This window comes from Pantherophis guttatus, chromosome 3 (assembly GCF_059756535.1).
Source record: "Pantherophis guttatus breed Tessera chromosome 3, ASM5975653v1, whole genome shotgun sequence".
Taxonomy (NCBI): domain Eukaryota; kingdom Metazoa; phylum Chordata; class Lepidosauria; order Squamata; family Colubridae; genus Pantherophis; species Pantherophis guttatus.
Window position 1 is genome coordinate 80,953,523 of NC_142065.1, and position 17,363 is coordinate 80,970,885.

Below are 17,363 nucleotides of genomic sequence, written 5' to 3' on the forward strand. Positions count from 1 at the left end.
GTTTCTTGACAAATTACCTCTCTCCAAAAATGTGGTGCTACTTGAGCATCAGCGAAATGTGTTATGAGCTGTTATGCCTCCCCCTAAATCCCATAAGAAGAAAGAATCGTAAGTATTATAAAGCTGTACGCTTGCTCCAGGGTACTTTGAACCGATTACAGTTTTAATATTGTAAGCTGCCCAGAGTTACCCTGCAGTAAGATGGGTGGCCAATAAATTTGACAGACAGATGAGGGATGGATGGATAGATGATAGGTAGGTAGGTAGAAAGGAGATACATAGACAGACAGACAGACAGACAGACAGACAGACAGATCAGTGAGACAAATTAGGTATAGGTATAGGTATAGGTATAGGTATAGGTATAGGTATAGGTATAGGTATAGGTATAGGTATAGGTATAGGTATAGATATAGGCATAGGCATAGGCATAGGCATAGGCATAGGCATAGCTATAGATCAGTGTTGGTGAACTTTTTCAGCACCGAGTACCGAAATGGGAGTGGGTGGGCAGGTGAGCGCCAGAAACCCGAAGAGCAGCTCCCAGGTGTGCACACGTCAGGGGTGGGTTCTACTTACCTTTACTACAGGTTCGCAATGGGGCCGCACGTGTGCACTTGCTTCGCTCACATGCACACACTCTTCTGCACATTTTGGTGACGTCAGGGTCGGTGGGCGGAGCCTCCCGCCGGTTTTACTACCGGTTCTATTGAACCGGTGCGAACCAGGGGCAATCCACCACTGGCGCACGCATGAGTGCCAGAAACTGGAAGAGCAGCTCCCCGGCACCAGGAAACTGAGCTTCCGGTTTCCAGCGCATGCATGCATGCCAGCCACCTGGTCTTCCAGTTTCTGGTGCTCATGCACGCATAAAGACCAGCTGGGCTGCACGCATGCGTATGCCAGAATCAGAAGCTCAGCTTCCCGGTGCCGGGGAAATAAAATAAACATAATCTGCATTTTGTTAATTAAGAAATTGTCACTTTAAAGCAGTTATATTTGTCATGCCAAAGAGAAGATGATTCCAGTGACAAGAGCCATTTGCCAAAAGGAGAGGTTAAAATAATTCCAGCCAATCTGAAACCATTTGTGCTAATTAGCTTGCCTAGCTTTATGAGGCTTGGAATTGTCAGAGAAACCAATACATGGGAGTTCCTATACTATTGTATAGAATGGGAATCCATTGTATTTCAGATCAATTTCAGTGGGGTATCTAGACTTGTTAACGTCAGAAGTTTGCCAGAAATAACTCAAGTAAGGCATTATTTCACAACCTTGTTTCTCTCTGATAGATAACACTGCACATGCGACATGGGGAAGGTATGTCCATAAACAATTACTACAAATTATTAAATAAGCAATACTAAATTACTACTATATTCCTATCAGCTCTGCAAGGAGAAATATTCTCTTATTTATTCCATTATTTCAAGATTGAAAGGTGCAGCAGAAGTTCCCATTTCCCAGGGGAAGTTAGAAAGCTGTGTAGGAAGTTAGCACCCATCTCTCTCCTAGAAGAATGAAATATGCTAGGAGGAAATATTAAAAAGGCAGAACAGTATACCTCCCTGGATGAGAAAAGGAGAAACATGCTCTCGGAAAGCAGCCCCCACCTTTGCTAATAGCCCCAGAAAGGCTGGACCAGCTTATCTACAACACAAAAAACCTTCACCCTCAGGACATAATAGGATTAGCCCTCTACTCATCTCACCACATGACGCCTAAGAAATTACATCACCCAGCAAGATTCAACCAAGCCTGGGACTCGAGACAACCTACAAAGTTACCCCTGCATGGCCCCATGGGAGTCTGACAACCAATCATTTCTTCTCTCCCTCTCTCACCCATGTGCTCTTTTTGCCCAGGACCTCAAACCGTATGGCCCTGTCCACCATTAAACCATCTTTCCAAGCGGTCTCCATGTTTCCAGTGTCTTTCTTCCCACTTGGAACTGAACCCAGGTGGACATTTCTTCCAAAAGCTGCTTGTGACCTTTCACATCACCAAAAACACTGCAGTTCAATCCTGGGCTACAGATAATCTCTATTGTTGGAAGTTGTGCTTTCTCTAAATTGCCATGCCACTAAGAGCCATTCTTGGCTCTTATCAATTACAACACACAAGTGAGGTGCTATTAGATAGGGGATGATTTAATTTCTTCTGAAGATTTTACAAGATTTTACAATTCACGTCTACTAACACTACAGTATTTTAAAACAAATGATTTTAAAAGGTGATCAATTCTCTCACTCCATTCTCAGGGGAAATATACAAGGCCCTTAGCAGAGGTGGGCATTTGGGCATAGCTGAAAAAGGAAGGGAAAAAAATCATGAATTCCAGACTGTGCCTCTGCATGATTTAATTTTAGGGGCATCCATGGGGGCGGGGTGTCAAAAACAAGTCAAGATGGCGAATGTGGTCACATACTGTAATCATCACATACCTTATTGTGCATGTGATGGAGGTAACACATTAAATGGGATGGGTGTTGATTGTGCAATCATTTCTCCCACCCGGACATTTTTACCCTTTCGTAGACTTCTCTGCCAAATTTACTGATACTTCTGTTTGAGCCAAATGAGACATCAGGAGATATCAGTTAGTGGTAGCCATTTATCAAATCATGGAGGCTCAAAGCAGGAAGGTTAATCTTCTGCAAAAATGTATATAACAAGGTATTATGGTTAATATCATTTTATAATACCATGTTTCCCTGAAAATAAGACCCTGTCTTATATATATATATATATATATATATATATATATATATATATATATATATATATATTGAACTCTGAAATAAGCGCTTGGCTTTATTACCATGCGCTCAAAAGCCCGATTGGGCTTATTATCAGGGGATGTCTCATTTTGGGGGAAACAGGGTAGTACTGTAGTGTTGAACAAGTATAAAGTTGTCAGTCCTATTAGGTGGACCAGACCAAAAAATCAACTCCACATGACTATTTTTTTATTGAGATTGGTTACACAATGGTTACAGTAGCACAATTTTGCAGGCCTCTCCCTAGAGAGGTTCCACTGAATTAGGAAAGTGTATATTTGAGCTACTTTGAACTATTATCTCTCTATTATGGACTTAAAATATTTCACCCCCTATCTGGCAAAGTTATCTTCCTTGCCCTCGACAAAAGGGGATCTTCACAAGATAGTTAAGTTCTCCTGATGTGAGATGTTTCCAACATTATTTGTCAATGTTCTTTTATCTGCAACGTTTTCAGATATAATATTGCTGTTTCTACATTCGCATGGCCCACAGGATAGCTTTTCTCAACCTGCTGCTTTCCAGATAAACAAGAGACTGTGGCTATGCTGCTGAAAATCCTGAACAGCTTCATGCTGACAATTTTAGTAATAAGCTAAAAAGAAAGGTAGAGATTTGTACTCAGACAAAATGTAATTTCAGTGCTCAAAAACTAAGGCCAAATTTCCATCCGGAGCAAGATCATCAAGATGTAGTCTCCAAAGCAAGTCTGGTGGGGCAGATGTGAACAAAGTGCCTTATCGGGGACCTTAATACAATGTACATTCTGAGTCCAATCTTGTTGATGACTTCAATGCTGGAAGAAGATTGAGTTCATCCAGCTTTTCTCCGTCACTGAGGCAATTACAGAGGGAGGTTTTCTCACACCCTTCCCATTACCCATATTTCTTTCTTTTTTCTTTTTGGCAGGTTCCCACTTGTGTAAACAATACATTTATAGAGGAAGAATAAGCTCAGGAAGAAATTCCATCCCAAAATGAAGCCAGCAAAGCTAAAAGGATTCTGCAAAAAGCCTGAACCAACGTTGTATTTATTGCACATAATTCAAAACACACTTTCTGTTGCATGCCGAATGTTAGGGTTTTTGCAGATGTTGTGCCATCCATTCTGTCCTCTGCCTCACCAAAACAAGTTTCCCTTGGGCTACTGTTATGTTCCAACCTATGAGAGCTTTCTGGTTAAACTGACTTGAATGCCAAATTTCCACTAAGTCAGTTAGGTCTGCCAGAATATTGCCCACTGTCTCCTTTTCAAAACACATTCTCCCTCCCTCCCTCTCTTTTTCTTTAATACAGAGTTGTTCTCTTGATTTGAATTATAGCTCCAGATGCCAACTCTTTGTTTTCATCCCTCTTCTTCAGTCTATTTCTTCCAAACCATCTAAGCAGAAAAGCATGTTTGCAGAACAGAACCTATAATATATATATTTTTAGCGACACATTTAGTGTGCTTCCCTTAAAAGTTCATTAGATTAGTATTTCCTCTCAAAAGTCATTAAGCAATAATTTTGAAAAAGCAACCCTTTTGGAAAGTTAGCAAAATTATATTTGTACAGAAAATAGCCTCGGGGGAGGGGTTTGCTCCTTAAAAAATTCCATCTTGTCAGTTGTCTCACACTTGCCTCAAATGAGGTTAAATGAAGAAGTTCTTAAAAATCAGTGGAAAAAATATGGTGCTGAGTCAATACTCTCCACCCTGTTTTCCAAACCTAGTGAGCATGCTCAAACCAATGGGCTTAAAAATTTCTGGCTCTATAACTCTGTCAACTTCCAAAAAAGCCATGGGAGTGAAAGCTGCAGAAGGGAATCTCTGGAACTGGGGAGTATCAAGGAAGAACAAACACTTAAATTATTTAAAGGTAAACTTTAAAAGTTCTTCTTCTCCTGATAAATGCTATAGCATGCTCTTTTTCCCTTTTTGCCATCTTTTGAATCCTTTATTTTCCTTCAATATGGGAAAGTAATATTGTCTGTATTTACCAAGTCATGAGATTTCCTACCATGTTAGACCTTCTTTGTCTGCTTCCTTAAGAAAATAATCTGTTTTGCGCTAACAAAAAGAATCTGCCCACAACACAAGGAAAAAGGAATTTTAACCAAACTCCAATACTTAGTATCAAATCCCCAGGTTTTAGTAAACTAATTCTATACTTGAGCATAGTCAGACAGTCTTGTTTTCGGGTAACAAGTACATCCCCTTGTGAAGCATCCCCGATAAAACTCAGAATCACCTTTCCCAGCCAAATATGGTTGAACAATGAAAATTATTAATTAATAAAATTCCATTTGTATTATATTAGTTCAGGAAGGGCATGTTCTGTCTGCTTGTACATGAATACTCCAAAGCACAGACCCTGAGATAAACTGCAACAAATAAATTTACTCAGATCTTTAGAAGACTTCTATCTCCTGGCTTGTTGCACTCATTTTGCAACAGTTGCATTAGCTTCAAATTCACCCTTACAAGGCCACCTTACCTTAGCCTTCAAAAAAGAGGCAATGCAAATTCTTCTCCATATCCTAATTGTAGTGAAGGCATCATACTTATTGATAGGGAAACAGGTAGGGCTTCGTGGAATTTCTTACCTAGATAGGCTCATCTAACACCAATCGTCTTAGCTTTCTACAATCTAGCTAAGGAATTTTAATGGAACAATATCCTTGTTATAAATTGTTTTATCTGCTGCATCTATTAATTATTATTGTTACTGTGTTCATGATTTTAAAAAAAAGATAACTGAGTTCAAAAGTTAATAGTACAACTATGCAATACTTGCAAGTTGATTCCAAAGCAGAAATAATGGCTTAAGAAAAGACAAGTGCTGTCTAGGTTCTCATAACACAGTGACAACTATGGTCTGGCTTCAACAGAGGTTTGTTTCAGCCTTGATTTATTAGATAACCCACAGATGGATTTATATCCATCAAAGGAATCAAATCAAACCATTATAAGGCTTATCAAAACGAGTGGATCCAGCAACTATTTATTTCGCATAGGTCCGTGATGGCGAACCTATGGCATGCGTGCCACAGGTGGCACGGGGAGCCATTTCTGTGGGCACGCAAGCATTGCCCTAGCTCAGCTCCAGAGCACATGGCTGAGCCGGCCAGCTGATTTTCGAGCCTTCTGGGCCCACCGGAAGTTGGGAAATGGCCATTTCCAGCCTCCAGGAAGGTGGGGGAAGCCGTTTTCAACCTCCCCAGGCTCCAAGAAAGCCTCTGGAGCCTGGGAAGGGTGAAAAACAGGCCTACTGGGTCCACCAGTAACCTTTTTGCCATCGTGTGCCAAAAGCGGGGGAAGTGCGGGTGGGGATGGCGGGGAGCATTGAAGTATGGGTATGGGCACGTGTGCGCGCGACCCCCCCTCCTCTCCCCATGCTTTTGGCATGCAACGGCAAAAAGGTTAGCCATCACTGGCATATGTGAACACAAAACTTAAGTTTATGATTATGTTTGAAGTTGGATTTCGTCTCTGGCTAATTAAAGTTTTCATGCCATAGTTTTCAGTGAGGATTTCAAATATGAACGTAGACTATTTAAAAAGTCTCAGAAGCTTTACATGAGAGAGCCGCAAACACGGTGAAGAATGTATGGGCATATATTAGATTTTGTTCCAATAAGCCATTTTTATTGGACTATTAAATCTGAATCAATTCATTTTCCAAAATAGATGTAAACTATATCTTTACAGAATTTTGATAACCTTTATCTCTGGCAAACAGACTAAAACAAATATTTATGCATAGCCAAGTCCTAAGAAAGTTCATTCACAGTAAAGTCTCACTGAGTTCAGTAGGACACACCTTCAAGATTATAGCCTGATGTAAACTTGGACTTATTGTTTTCGTTTGTAAACTAGGTTAAGTTGCTTTATGATTCATTGCATTTTAGAAAGGTCTTTGTTCCTAGAAAGTGCTCTTTGGGCTAACAAACCATTTGATAGAATTTGAAATTTTGTTTTTTTTTTTCCATGATAAAATAACATGATTATTGGGCTTACTCAGTAATGCAAACTGATATAACAAAGCTCTCAATAACATTAATTATTCTTTTTAAAGAAGAAATAGAGACTGTACTTTATGTTTATTTTTTCCTTTAAAAATGGTAATAGACTCTTTAAATTCAAATTAGGTTAACCAACAGCGGTAAAATGATTGGTTGTAAATGGCTGTGTCCTTAATGTTCAATGTTAGGGAAAAAAATCACTCTAAAGAGGATCATGAATTAGTCATAAATTCTGACTGCAGCTCACTTTTATTTCAAATATAGAATAATATTTACAGGATCTAGAATTTTCCTAGAATGGAAACTATTCTCTAAAAGCAAAAAGAAAGGATTTAGCTTTTTTTTAAAAAAAGAAAGAAAGAAAGAAAATGACTTTACAGATCTTCTGGATCTATTTCTGGATTCTGGATCAGTTGTTTTGGGTGTTTAATCACGGGAGGTTTTTAAGAAGAGATTGGACAGTCACTTGTCTGAAATGGTATAGGACGGTGATGGTGAACCTTTTAGATACCGAGTGCCCAAACCGTGCACTCATGCCCAAACTGAAAGGTGCACGCGCATGTGTGTGTAAACATGTGCACGGACGGCATACGTGCATGTGCTTTCATGTGCGCATGTGCAGCAGAGACCTGAAGACCATCTGGCGAGCAGAAAGTGGGGCATCCCAACACCGGCAATGTGGTAAGAGGTAAGATCTTTTTCTTTCGTGAGTTTGTTTCGTCGTTTGCAGGGAAACAGAAGCTCACGAAAGAAACGCCACAGAGATCTGACCTGGGCCAAAAGTGCACTTGCCAACAGAGAGGGCTCTGCGTGCTAGCTCAGGCATGTGTGCCATAGGTTCGCCATCACGGGTATAGGATCTCCTGCTTGAGCAGGGGGCTGGACTAAAAGGCCTCCAAGGTCCCTTCCAGCTCTATTCTGAGTGATCTATTTCAATTGATCTATTTAAGCAATTTAGAAACAAGGGGTCCTTGGTGCTCTCTGAGCTTGCTTGTTTTCTTGCAGACATTTCATTACCCTAACTAAGTAACATCATCAGTGCTATTAAGGAGTCCTATTTGCTGTCAATTTATATTCTGGTGTCTTGCCTGTCTGTGTGGGTGGGGGTGGTTTAGAAAGTCTTTGGTTGGGCTGTTTACTGATGGCTCTTTGGCAGTTTCTTGATTGGGATATTGCTTACTTGATTGCTGGACTGAAGTTAACCTTTTATTACCTTACAACGTAGAATTTAGAAACAATACACAAACAAACAAACAAACAAGATAGTGGGGAGATGCAGAGATGGCATATAATCAGCCAATCGTATTTGGTTTAGGGCTAGTCCAGGGGTGAAATCCAGCAGGTTCTGACAGGTACTGGAGAACCGGTAGCGGAAATTTTGAGTAGTTCAGAGAATTGGTAGTGGAAATTTTGAGCAGTTCGGAGAACTGGCAAATACCACCTCTGGCTGGCCCCAGAGTGGGGAGGGAATGGAGATTTTGCAATATCCTTACCCCAGGAGTGGGGAGGGAATGGGGATTTTGCAGTATCATTCCCCTGGAGTGGGGTGGGAATGGAGATTTTGCAGTATCCTTCTCCTGAAGTGGGGTAGAATGGAGATTTTGCAGTATCCTTCCCCTGCCATGCCCACCACACCACGCCCACCAAGCCACGCCCACAGAACCGGTAGTAAAAAATTTTTGAATTTGACCACTGGGCTAGTCCATGTGAAAAAAATATTGCAATACAGTAGTAGTTGACTACAAACTTGAGTATGAGTCTACAGTGGGATGTAGATCAGGGGTGGGTTCTACTTACCTTTACTACTGGTTTGCAACAGGGCTGCACGCACGTGCTTCTGCGCATGTGCAGAAGCTTCCTGATGACGTTGGGGTTGGTGGGTAGAGCCTCCCGACGGTTTTACTACCGGTTCTATAGAACTGCTCCTAACTGGGGGCAACCCACCACTGATGTAGATGCAAAACAAATAACATTTTAAGCTACATCAACGGAAATATAATTTCCACATTATGGAAAGAATGTTGTATCTACCACATCAAGGGTACAGGACATTGAATAATACAGTTAAGGAACAAAAATTCTGGTTGAATGTTAGACAAAACATTGTTAGGCAAAATTAAGAGGAGTTTGACAGTAGAATCAGATACCCGGCGATGTACATGGTTCTTCTTCTGTGGACGTGTTCAGCTAGGAGCTAGACAGTTATGTGCCTGGGATACTTTAATTTGGATTTCTGCACTCAGCAGGAGGATTGGACTCATGCTCTTCTTTTGGACATTTTACAGGCCAGGAGCAAATTGCTTTATGGAGCAACCTATACTTTTGTGCCAGCTAATCTAATAGCAGTGGGCAATAATGAATAGGCACATAAGACTTTAGTTTTCAATTTATATATATCTTGCCTTTATTATTTTTATAATATTAAGTAGCTGATAGAGTAGAGATAACTAACAATCTGACTTGATCTCTTCATACGTTATCTTTAGTGATGCGTGCAAACTAGCATTTGCATTTCCTGTATCGGAAGAGGAGAGCAATCTTTCTCCTTCTGTCCTGGCCACTTTTTACAGAGGCACGATTGAGAGCATTTTAACAAACTGCCTCACTGTTTGGTTTGGTGGTAGCAATGCCCTCTGATAGAAGGTCCATACAGAGAGTGGTAAGGATAGCCGAGAAGATTTTAAGAAGCTTGCTTCCAGTTAATCAGAATATTGCTTATAAGTACTATGTGCTTAGAGCTCAAAGCATTGTTGGAGACTTCACAGACACACTTCATGGTCTGTTTCTGTTGCTCCCCTCTGGGAGGCTTCAAAGTATCACTTTGAAGCCTCCCAGCATGACTACTAGATTCTGTAACAGCTTTGTTCCTTATGCCATCCCTCTTACAGGATTCTTTTTTTTTCACCATGTATAAGTATACATTCGAACTAGACTTGGGTTGTTTCTTTGTGTCATATGTGTGGGTATGTGGGTATATGCATAATGGTTTTCTTTTGAGAGCTGAATGCAATGAAATTTCATTTGAATGTGCCAATTAGTGTACATTTAAAGCGAGTTTTCATTCTATTCTACAAATAACTCAAGGCAGTGAACACATGCAACATCCTAATATTCCTTTTTACTTACTCTTTTCATGTATTCAAATTATGTTTATACTTTTACCTGTTATCTTATATATCCTTGACAAAATAAACTTATGATTATGATTTCCCTCACATCCCTGTGAGGTAAATTGGGCTGAGAGAATAACCGGCCCAAAGTCATCCAGCTGACACTATCTCCTCTCTAGGCCAGCACCTTAACCACTACACCAAACTGGCTCATTGTCTTTATAATATTTATTTCTTAATGTACCGGTAGTTTTTAATATATATATATATATAGGTGTTGCATCTGTTGCTTTTATACCTGTGGTTTCTTTCTTTTTTTATGATTGTTGTGTGCTGCCCAGTTACTTTTGGTGAGATGGGCAGATAATACAAATTTGATAAATAAATAAAAGATGAATAGGCTCCTCTTTTTTTATTTTATTTTATTAGATTTATATACCACCCTACTCCCACAGGACTCAGGGTGGTGAACAGCCAGATAAAACACATAAATTACAAAATTTAAAAACAGTATAAAATCTGATTAAATAATTTGGCCCGTGACAATTTAAACAACCCTAATGTTTTTAAGACAAATTTAAAATTCATCATTTGAATTAATAGGGGAAAAGAAAAAGTGTTTAACCTTTAAAGCGCTACTGTTCATATTACTTTGGCTTAACATATCTAAAACTCTGGATTACATGGCAGCAAAGAGTCAAAAAACCTAAAGTAAACTTTAGGCTGGCGTCTGGTGGTTTGAGATTTTACTGCTTAAGATGCCTAACATGACCTCTAATATGGCACAATCCCCTCTTTTACTGCCTAATGATGGGGAAAGGGAAAGAAAAAAGTGTCTACGGGTTGTGATTTAAAAGAGAAATGGGGGGTGGAGAAAATCGCTGCCTCCTCGCCCGACCTTCCCCGATAAAAGGGAAGAACCCAGGATTTTGCCCAGCCTGCAGGAGGATTTGCGTCCTCCTCCTTAGCCCCCCCCCCCGCCAACAACCCCGGCCGGTCACCTGATTCAAGGAGCCGCAAAGCACTCCTGCTTTTGCGGCAGGGTGACAACCAAAGGGCGCGACAAGGAGCGGCGGCGGCGCCCAAAGCTTGGGGGGGGGGTGAGGAGAGGAGGAGGAGCCGGGCGCGTGGTGGGCGGGAGGAAAAAAACGGGAGGGCCGCGCGGGCGGTGGGCGGGAGCGAGCGCGACGCCCGTCCCGACGTGAAACTCCCCCCCCCTCCTTTCCCTCATGGGAATCTGAGTCGAGGGGGTTAACACCCCCACCCAAACACACACGCACACTCGTGGCTCTCTGCTCCTCCGGCCGGCCGAGGCTCCGAGCCAGGGCCGCCCTCCTCACCCCCACCCCCACCCACCCCCCGTCCTGGCCCAGACCCGCCTCCCCGGCGGCGGTGTCCAGGTGCGAAGCCCAGACCCAATAGCAATGGCGTCCAACGCGGCGGAGAGGGAGATTTTCTTCACGGAGCTGCAGCAGGTAGAGAAAAGAAATTGGAATGGAGGGGGTGGGTGGGGGGGTGGGGAGAGGGCAGGTCCCCTCGCTCCCTTCCTTCCCTTCCGTTCCTATTTTCCTTCCCTTCTTCCTTCCTTCCCTCCCTCCAGTCAAAAAAATTCCTTCCTTCCTTCCCTCTCCTAGTCAAAAAACTTGTTTTTCTTTCTTCTTCCCTTCCTTCCTTCCTTCCTTCCCTCCCTCCAGTCAAAAAACTTGCTTCCTTTCTTCTTCCCTTCCTTCCTTCCGTCTCCTAGTCAAAAAAGTTCCTTCCTTCCCTCCAGTAAAAAAATTCCTTCCTTCTTTCCTTCCTTCCCTCTCTTCCTCCAGTCAAAAAACTTGCTTTTCTTTCTTCTTCCCTTCCTTCTTCCCTCTCCCAGTCAGAAAAGTTCCTTCCTTCCCTCCAGTTAAAAAAAATCCTTCCTTTCTTCCTTCCTTCCCTCCAGTCAAAGAACTTCCTTCCTTCCTTCCTTCCCTCCCTCCAGTCAAAAAACTTGCTTTTCTTTCTTCTTCCCTTCCTTCTTTCCTCTCCTAGTCAAAAAAGTTCCTTCCTTCCCTCCAGTCAAAAAATTCCTTCCTTTCTTCTTTCCTTCCCTCCCTCCAGTCAAAAAACTTGCTTTTCTTTCTTCTTCCCTTCCTTCCTTCCCTCTCCTAGTCAAAAAAGTTCCTTCCTTCCCTCCAGTCGAAAAAGTTGCATCTTTTCTTCTTTCCTTCCTTCCTTCTTTCCTACCTTTCCTACCTTTCCTTCTCCTACTCAAAAAAGTTGCTTCCCTCCTTCCCACCCTCCCCATCTTCTTCAATTCCTGACTGGGGAGGTGGAGCCGCCCCCTCCAGGCCCCCTTTCTCGCCTGGTTGGCGCACCACCCTCCCGTCCCCGATTTTAATCTCCTTTACGGGACTAGCCTTTGCCTCGCTGATTGCCTGGCCTAGAAGACCCCTGGAGTCCTTCTCCCCGCCTTTCTTTTTTCCTCGTTGCTTTTAATTGAAAGTAAAACTTCTCATGTTAAAAAAAAATCCTCTTTTCCCACCCCACTCGTACTTTCTTTCCAGTTTAGTTTGGGCTTGAAGGATTCTTAAGGATGGAAATGGTAGAAATCTGTGCTGGATTTTGGTACCCACAGTTGTTACTTTGTCCTCCCCTACCCACTTTAAAAATGTTGAGTGTCGCATTATCTTGCCTGTTTGAGGAAAAGAAGGCATAACAACATATATGTTGGGTTTCAGCCCTCTTGATTACTTAGCAAGTAGTATATTGGCTGGGCATGATGGAGTTGCAATCCAATGCATCCAGAAACCACCAGTTAGGGAAAAGCTGATCTAATAGCTAAGCAATGAACGGGAAATGATTAGAGCAATTGTTTAACTTGCATCTCCTAATTTAGGAATATAAGAAGAGCTGTTCTAGATCAAACCCCCAAAAAACCTGATCTGGTCCTTCATTCTTTTCTTACAGAGACCAATTAATTGCCTGTAGGCAGGACACAAATGTGCAACAGTATGTTCTTGTTTAGATTTTGCAGCAGTTTTCTGGTAAACATTTTCAGAGTTGTGGCAGCATCCCCTGTTTCTTGCACAGTATCAACTGAGACAAACTGTTGTGGAAATTTTACAAGTTTTGTAAACCAACTGAATATATATCAACAATTCAAATTACATGGTTTTGTAAGCTGCCCAGAATAGGTACAGAGATGGGTGGCATACAAATTTAATAAATTTATTCCTAGCTGATGATACCTTAGTGCTCAGAACAGCATTGATTTAATGCTGTTGATTTAGGAAGCTTGATTTTTTACCAACTGTAAAACTTAAGTTTATTACAGATTTCATTAATAATCTGAATAATTCTTCAGATTCAATAATTGTCCTAAAAGTTTATGATAAAAAAACTGTATCATGGTTAAACAAACCGTTTAAACTGAAACATGATTGGGCCAAGATATGAAATGAAAGCAGGTGTCTATTTGCTCTAGAGATGGGTGCAAAGATGGTCAAAATATTTTGGGGTTGTGAAACAGAAAAATGGAGAAGGCTTGCAAAAATGGGTGTCTGTTGGGTAGCACATGTTATGTGGGGAGCTGCTGGGGGAGGGAGAAGACGGGGCAATTCATATCAACCTTGCTCTATTTGTCCCAAAAAATTCTTTTAAGTGTTGTTTTGACCAAAATATGGAAGAACAAAAATGTTCCAGCTTTTGCTTCTGCTAATTTGGAAAGGTACAGCAGAATTTTGAGAATATGATAAAATTTATTTCATGCTCAAAACAAAAAATACTTTGCTTTGTGTACACCTTTAAAAATGTTTAGTGTTTAAAATACAGGTAGTCCTTGACTTAAGATCACAACTGAGTCCAACATTTCTGTTGTTAAGTGAGACATTTGTTAAGTGAGTTTTGCCCCATTTTATGACCTTTCTCATCACAGTTGTTAAGTGAATCGCTGCAATTGTGAAGTTAGTAACCCGGCTGTTAAGTGAATCTGCCTTCCCCATTGGCTTTGCTTCTTAAAAAGTCATAAAAGGTGATTCCATGATCTTGGCACACAGCAACTGTCATAAATATGAGCCAGTTACCAGCATCTGCATTTTCATCACATGACCATGGGGATGCTGCAAAGGATGTAACTCTGAAAAATGATCATAAGTCATTTTTTTCAGTGCCATTGTAACTTTGAACAGTCACTAAATAAATTGTTGTAAGTTGAGAACTACTTTTATACTCATGAAATGTTTGGCCATGGTTAATAATACCCTATAATGGGCAAATAATAGAAAGGCAAAGATTAGGCTGAAAACTGAAATATAGTCATTGCCCTAGGGTGTGAAGAAATTATTATGATGTTCTCTAACCTGTCAACCTACTCTAAACAAACGTTAGATGTTGTTGTATATACTTTACTACTCCATGTTGTGATAGATACCAGCTTTTTTCTATTTAAGGGCAATTTTTTAAAAAAAAACCATTTGTCTGGTTTATTTTCCATTCCAATACCATGCCATATGGAACAATTAAAAATATTTCATGTGAAAATTAAGCAGTTGTTGAATTAGATGGTATTTTACACATACTACCTCAGAATATAAAAATGAATGGAAACTCAGAGAATAAGCAAAAGTTCCATGCATATGGTCACTGAGATTCCTAAACATTTTGATGAGCTAAGGAATGATTTTGCCCCCATTGAAAAATAGAATTAATAGTAATTCTGTAATGTTTGCTTAATTTACTAGATTTTAGAAAAAATAATTTGCTTTTAGAAATTATCATAATAATAAAGTCTAATTTTTTCAAGTGGTAAAAAGTACAGAAATGGTTACTGCTATTCTTGCTAGCTGAGAAAAAGGAGTGTTTGTGTCTTAATGTGGCCACTTCTTAATGCATAGTTCAATAGTTGTACATATGGGGAAGGTTTGATAGTGCTTTTCACTTTCAAAGTACAACATAGTACCGGTAGCTGTAAAGGGGCAATAATCCCTGTTGGCTATAAATTCTGCAAGCAGAAATCCCAATATGAGCTACTTTGATATAGTGGTTAAAGCACCAGACTAGAAACCAGGAGACTCTGAGTTCTAGTCTTGCCTTAAACTCAAAGCTAGCTGGACAACCTTGGGCCAGTCATTTTTTCTTACCCTTAGGAAGACAGCAGTGACAAACCAGTTCTGAAAATTGCCAGGAAAACTGCAGGGATTAGTCCAAGAGAAGTAGTCAGAAATTAATGACTTGATTACTGATCACTGATTTGAAGGCACACACAAAAAAAGTCTCAGTATATCTGGAAAGGGTTGTTATTTGTTATTTATTATCTATTAAATTTTTCTTAGAAAATGGTGAGATACTTTGGCAATCATATTCACTTGGATAATGAATTAATGTTACTGATTCTCAGATTGAAATAGCCTCTGTTCCCAGCTTCTGATGTTCCATTGTAACATTTCTCACTGCCTTGCATGCCCCTGAGCTTATCAGCACCTTCTCTATTCCTCAATCGCAACAAAATTAGTGGGTTTTTTTCCTAAGTAGCTTCATCCTCACTTAATCTATGTGTCAACATTTTGATTGGTTTTTTTTTTCCATAAATGGGAAATCCAAAAGAGTTGATCATAGCAAACTCACTGCAAAGGTGGCTGGTCATCAGCCAAGAAGCACTGCAAATGATCAGTAGCAACAGTTTGCTTTCTTGTCCAACAATGTAAACTTGGAGGTAACAATGATAAGATTTATCGTAAGTATAACCATTCTAGCTTCTAGAATCATTCTAACTTCTAGCATTAGAAGTTGTTCGACTGAGAGCTAGTAGCAGCATTCACATGCACTCTGCTGTTCATCTTCACTTGGGCTTGGGAATTCCGGGCTCAAGAATTTCATATCCTGATCCAGAGTATAACCCTGATCTAAAAAGAGATATTCTGCAAATAGAGTTTTGTTCTTCTAATATGCATAGCAAACCTCCAAACCAAATGTAAACAGCAATAAAGATTCTATCAGCATTTACCTCTTACACATAAATTGTAATCCCTCTGTGAAAGCAAAATTTAATTCAGTAGCTGAGAAACAGAATTCAACAGGGCCTTTTCTGCTGTCCATTTTTGAGGGAGAGATTATTAAAGAGTCTACACATCAAATTTAGTAATGGGTGGGTAGAGTTCCTGTTTGTAATTTTTCATTTCTCAATTGAAATTCCTTAAATATATATCATTTTTATAAAAAAAGCACAAAGTAGCTCATGAAAAAAATCATAATATTCATGTCCAAAGTTCTGAAAAAGGAGAAAAGGATAACATACAAAAAAGTGGAGAAACAAATTGTTAATTTTGATTAGTAGTTCATGAAATAAAGTTATCTTACTGGTTCAATTAAGTTTTAAATAATTTCTATTATAAATTGTTATTGTTTTGTGCTTTGACTATTTGAAGGTTAATTGTCATTTAAAACACGGGTCCCCAATCTTTTGGACCTCGGGGACCACCAAGTTCATAATTTTAAATTCCGCGGACCACTAATCCGAATCCAGCGCGCTGCTTGCTGAAGCACCTGGACTCCCAGTGACGGGATGGGGTCCTTTAGGCTCTCTCTCTCTCTCTCTCTCTCTCTCTCTCTCTCTCTCTCTCTCTCTCTCTCTCTCTCTCTCCCTCCCTCCCTCCCTCCCTCCCTCCCTCCCTCCCTCTCCCTCTCCCTCTCCCCTTTCTTTCTCATTTTATCTTTCTCTCTCCCCCCCACTCTCTTTCTCTCTCTCCCCCCACACACTCTCTCTCTCATTCTGATTCTCTCTCTCTCTCATTCTCTCTTTCATTCTGTCTCTTTCTCTGTCTCTCATTCTCTCTCTCACACTCTCTCTGATTCTCTCTGTCTCTTTCTCTCTCTCTCTCTCTCTCTCTCTCTCTCTCATTCTCCCTCTCATTCTTTTTCTTTCATTCTGACTCTTTCTCTTTTATTCTGTGTCTCATTCTAATTCTCTCTCTCTCTCATTCTCTGTCTCTTTCTCTCTCTCTCATCTCATGGGCCAACCAGTGTCTTGGGACTGAGAAGAAGTCAAGCATCTCCCTGAGAGACCGAGGTGCACAGAGCACCAACAAGGGTCGGAAGAAGTGCGGGAGCGAAGCCCTACTTGAACTTGCACGGCACCAGCATTCGCCTCGGTATATTTGCACCAGCCAGGTTCAAAAGCGGTGTGGGAAACTTTGGCTGGGTTCCTCGAGAAACGAGAGCTTGCAGGGGGCCAATCTGGCGTCCACAATGGAGAGCAAAATCTGGCTGCTCCCCAAACCAGACACCGTTTACCGCTTCAAGTCCCAAGCGGCAGGAGACGAAGGCTGTGTTGCGCCACCGGCTGGCACAAATATACCTAGGCAGAATGCTGTTGCTGCGCAAATGAAAGTAGTGCTTTGCTCCTGCAGGTTCCAGCCATCGCAACCGCCGCTTCTGCCCGCTTGCGCCGCCCCCTCACCCGCTGCCGCAACAGCACCATTATTTCATTCCCGATGGCGAGG

The 17,363-nt window shown here is 40.9% G+C and overlaps 1 protein-coding gene across 2 annotated transcripts in view; it reads left to right on the forward strand.

Moving 5' to 3' along the window:
* Window positions 1–4,489: 4,489 nt before the first annotated feature.
* Window positions 4,490–17,363, forward strand: part of PKN2 (protein kinase N2) — a 66,397-nt gene continuing 53,523 nt past the window's right edge. Inside the window, exon 1 of one of the 2 annotated variants that reach the window (XM_087889909.1) lies at window positions 4,490–4,638. In XM_087889909.1, the coding sequence (XP_087746035.1) occupies window positions 4,498–4,638 (141 nt within the window). In that variant the 5' untranslated portion in view covers window positions 4,490–4,497. Of the gene's footprint in view, window positions 4,639–10,988; window positions 11,370–17,363 lie in introns of those variants that run through there. The other variant, XM_034437158.3, reaches the window with a different exon arrangement.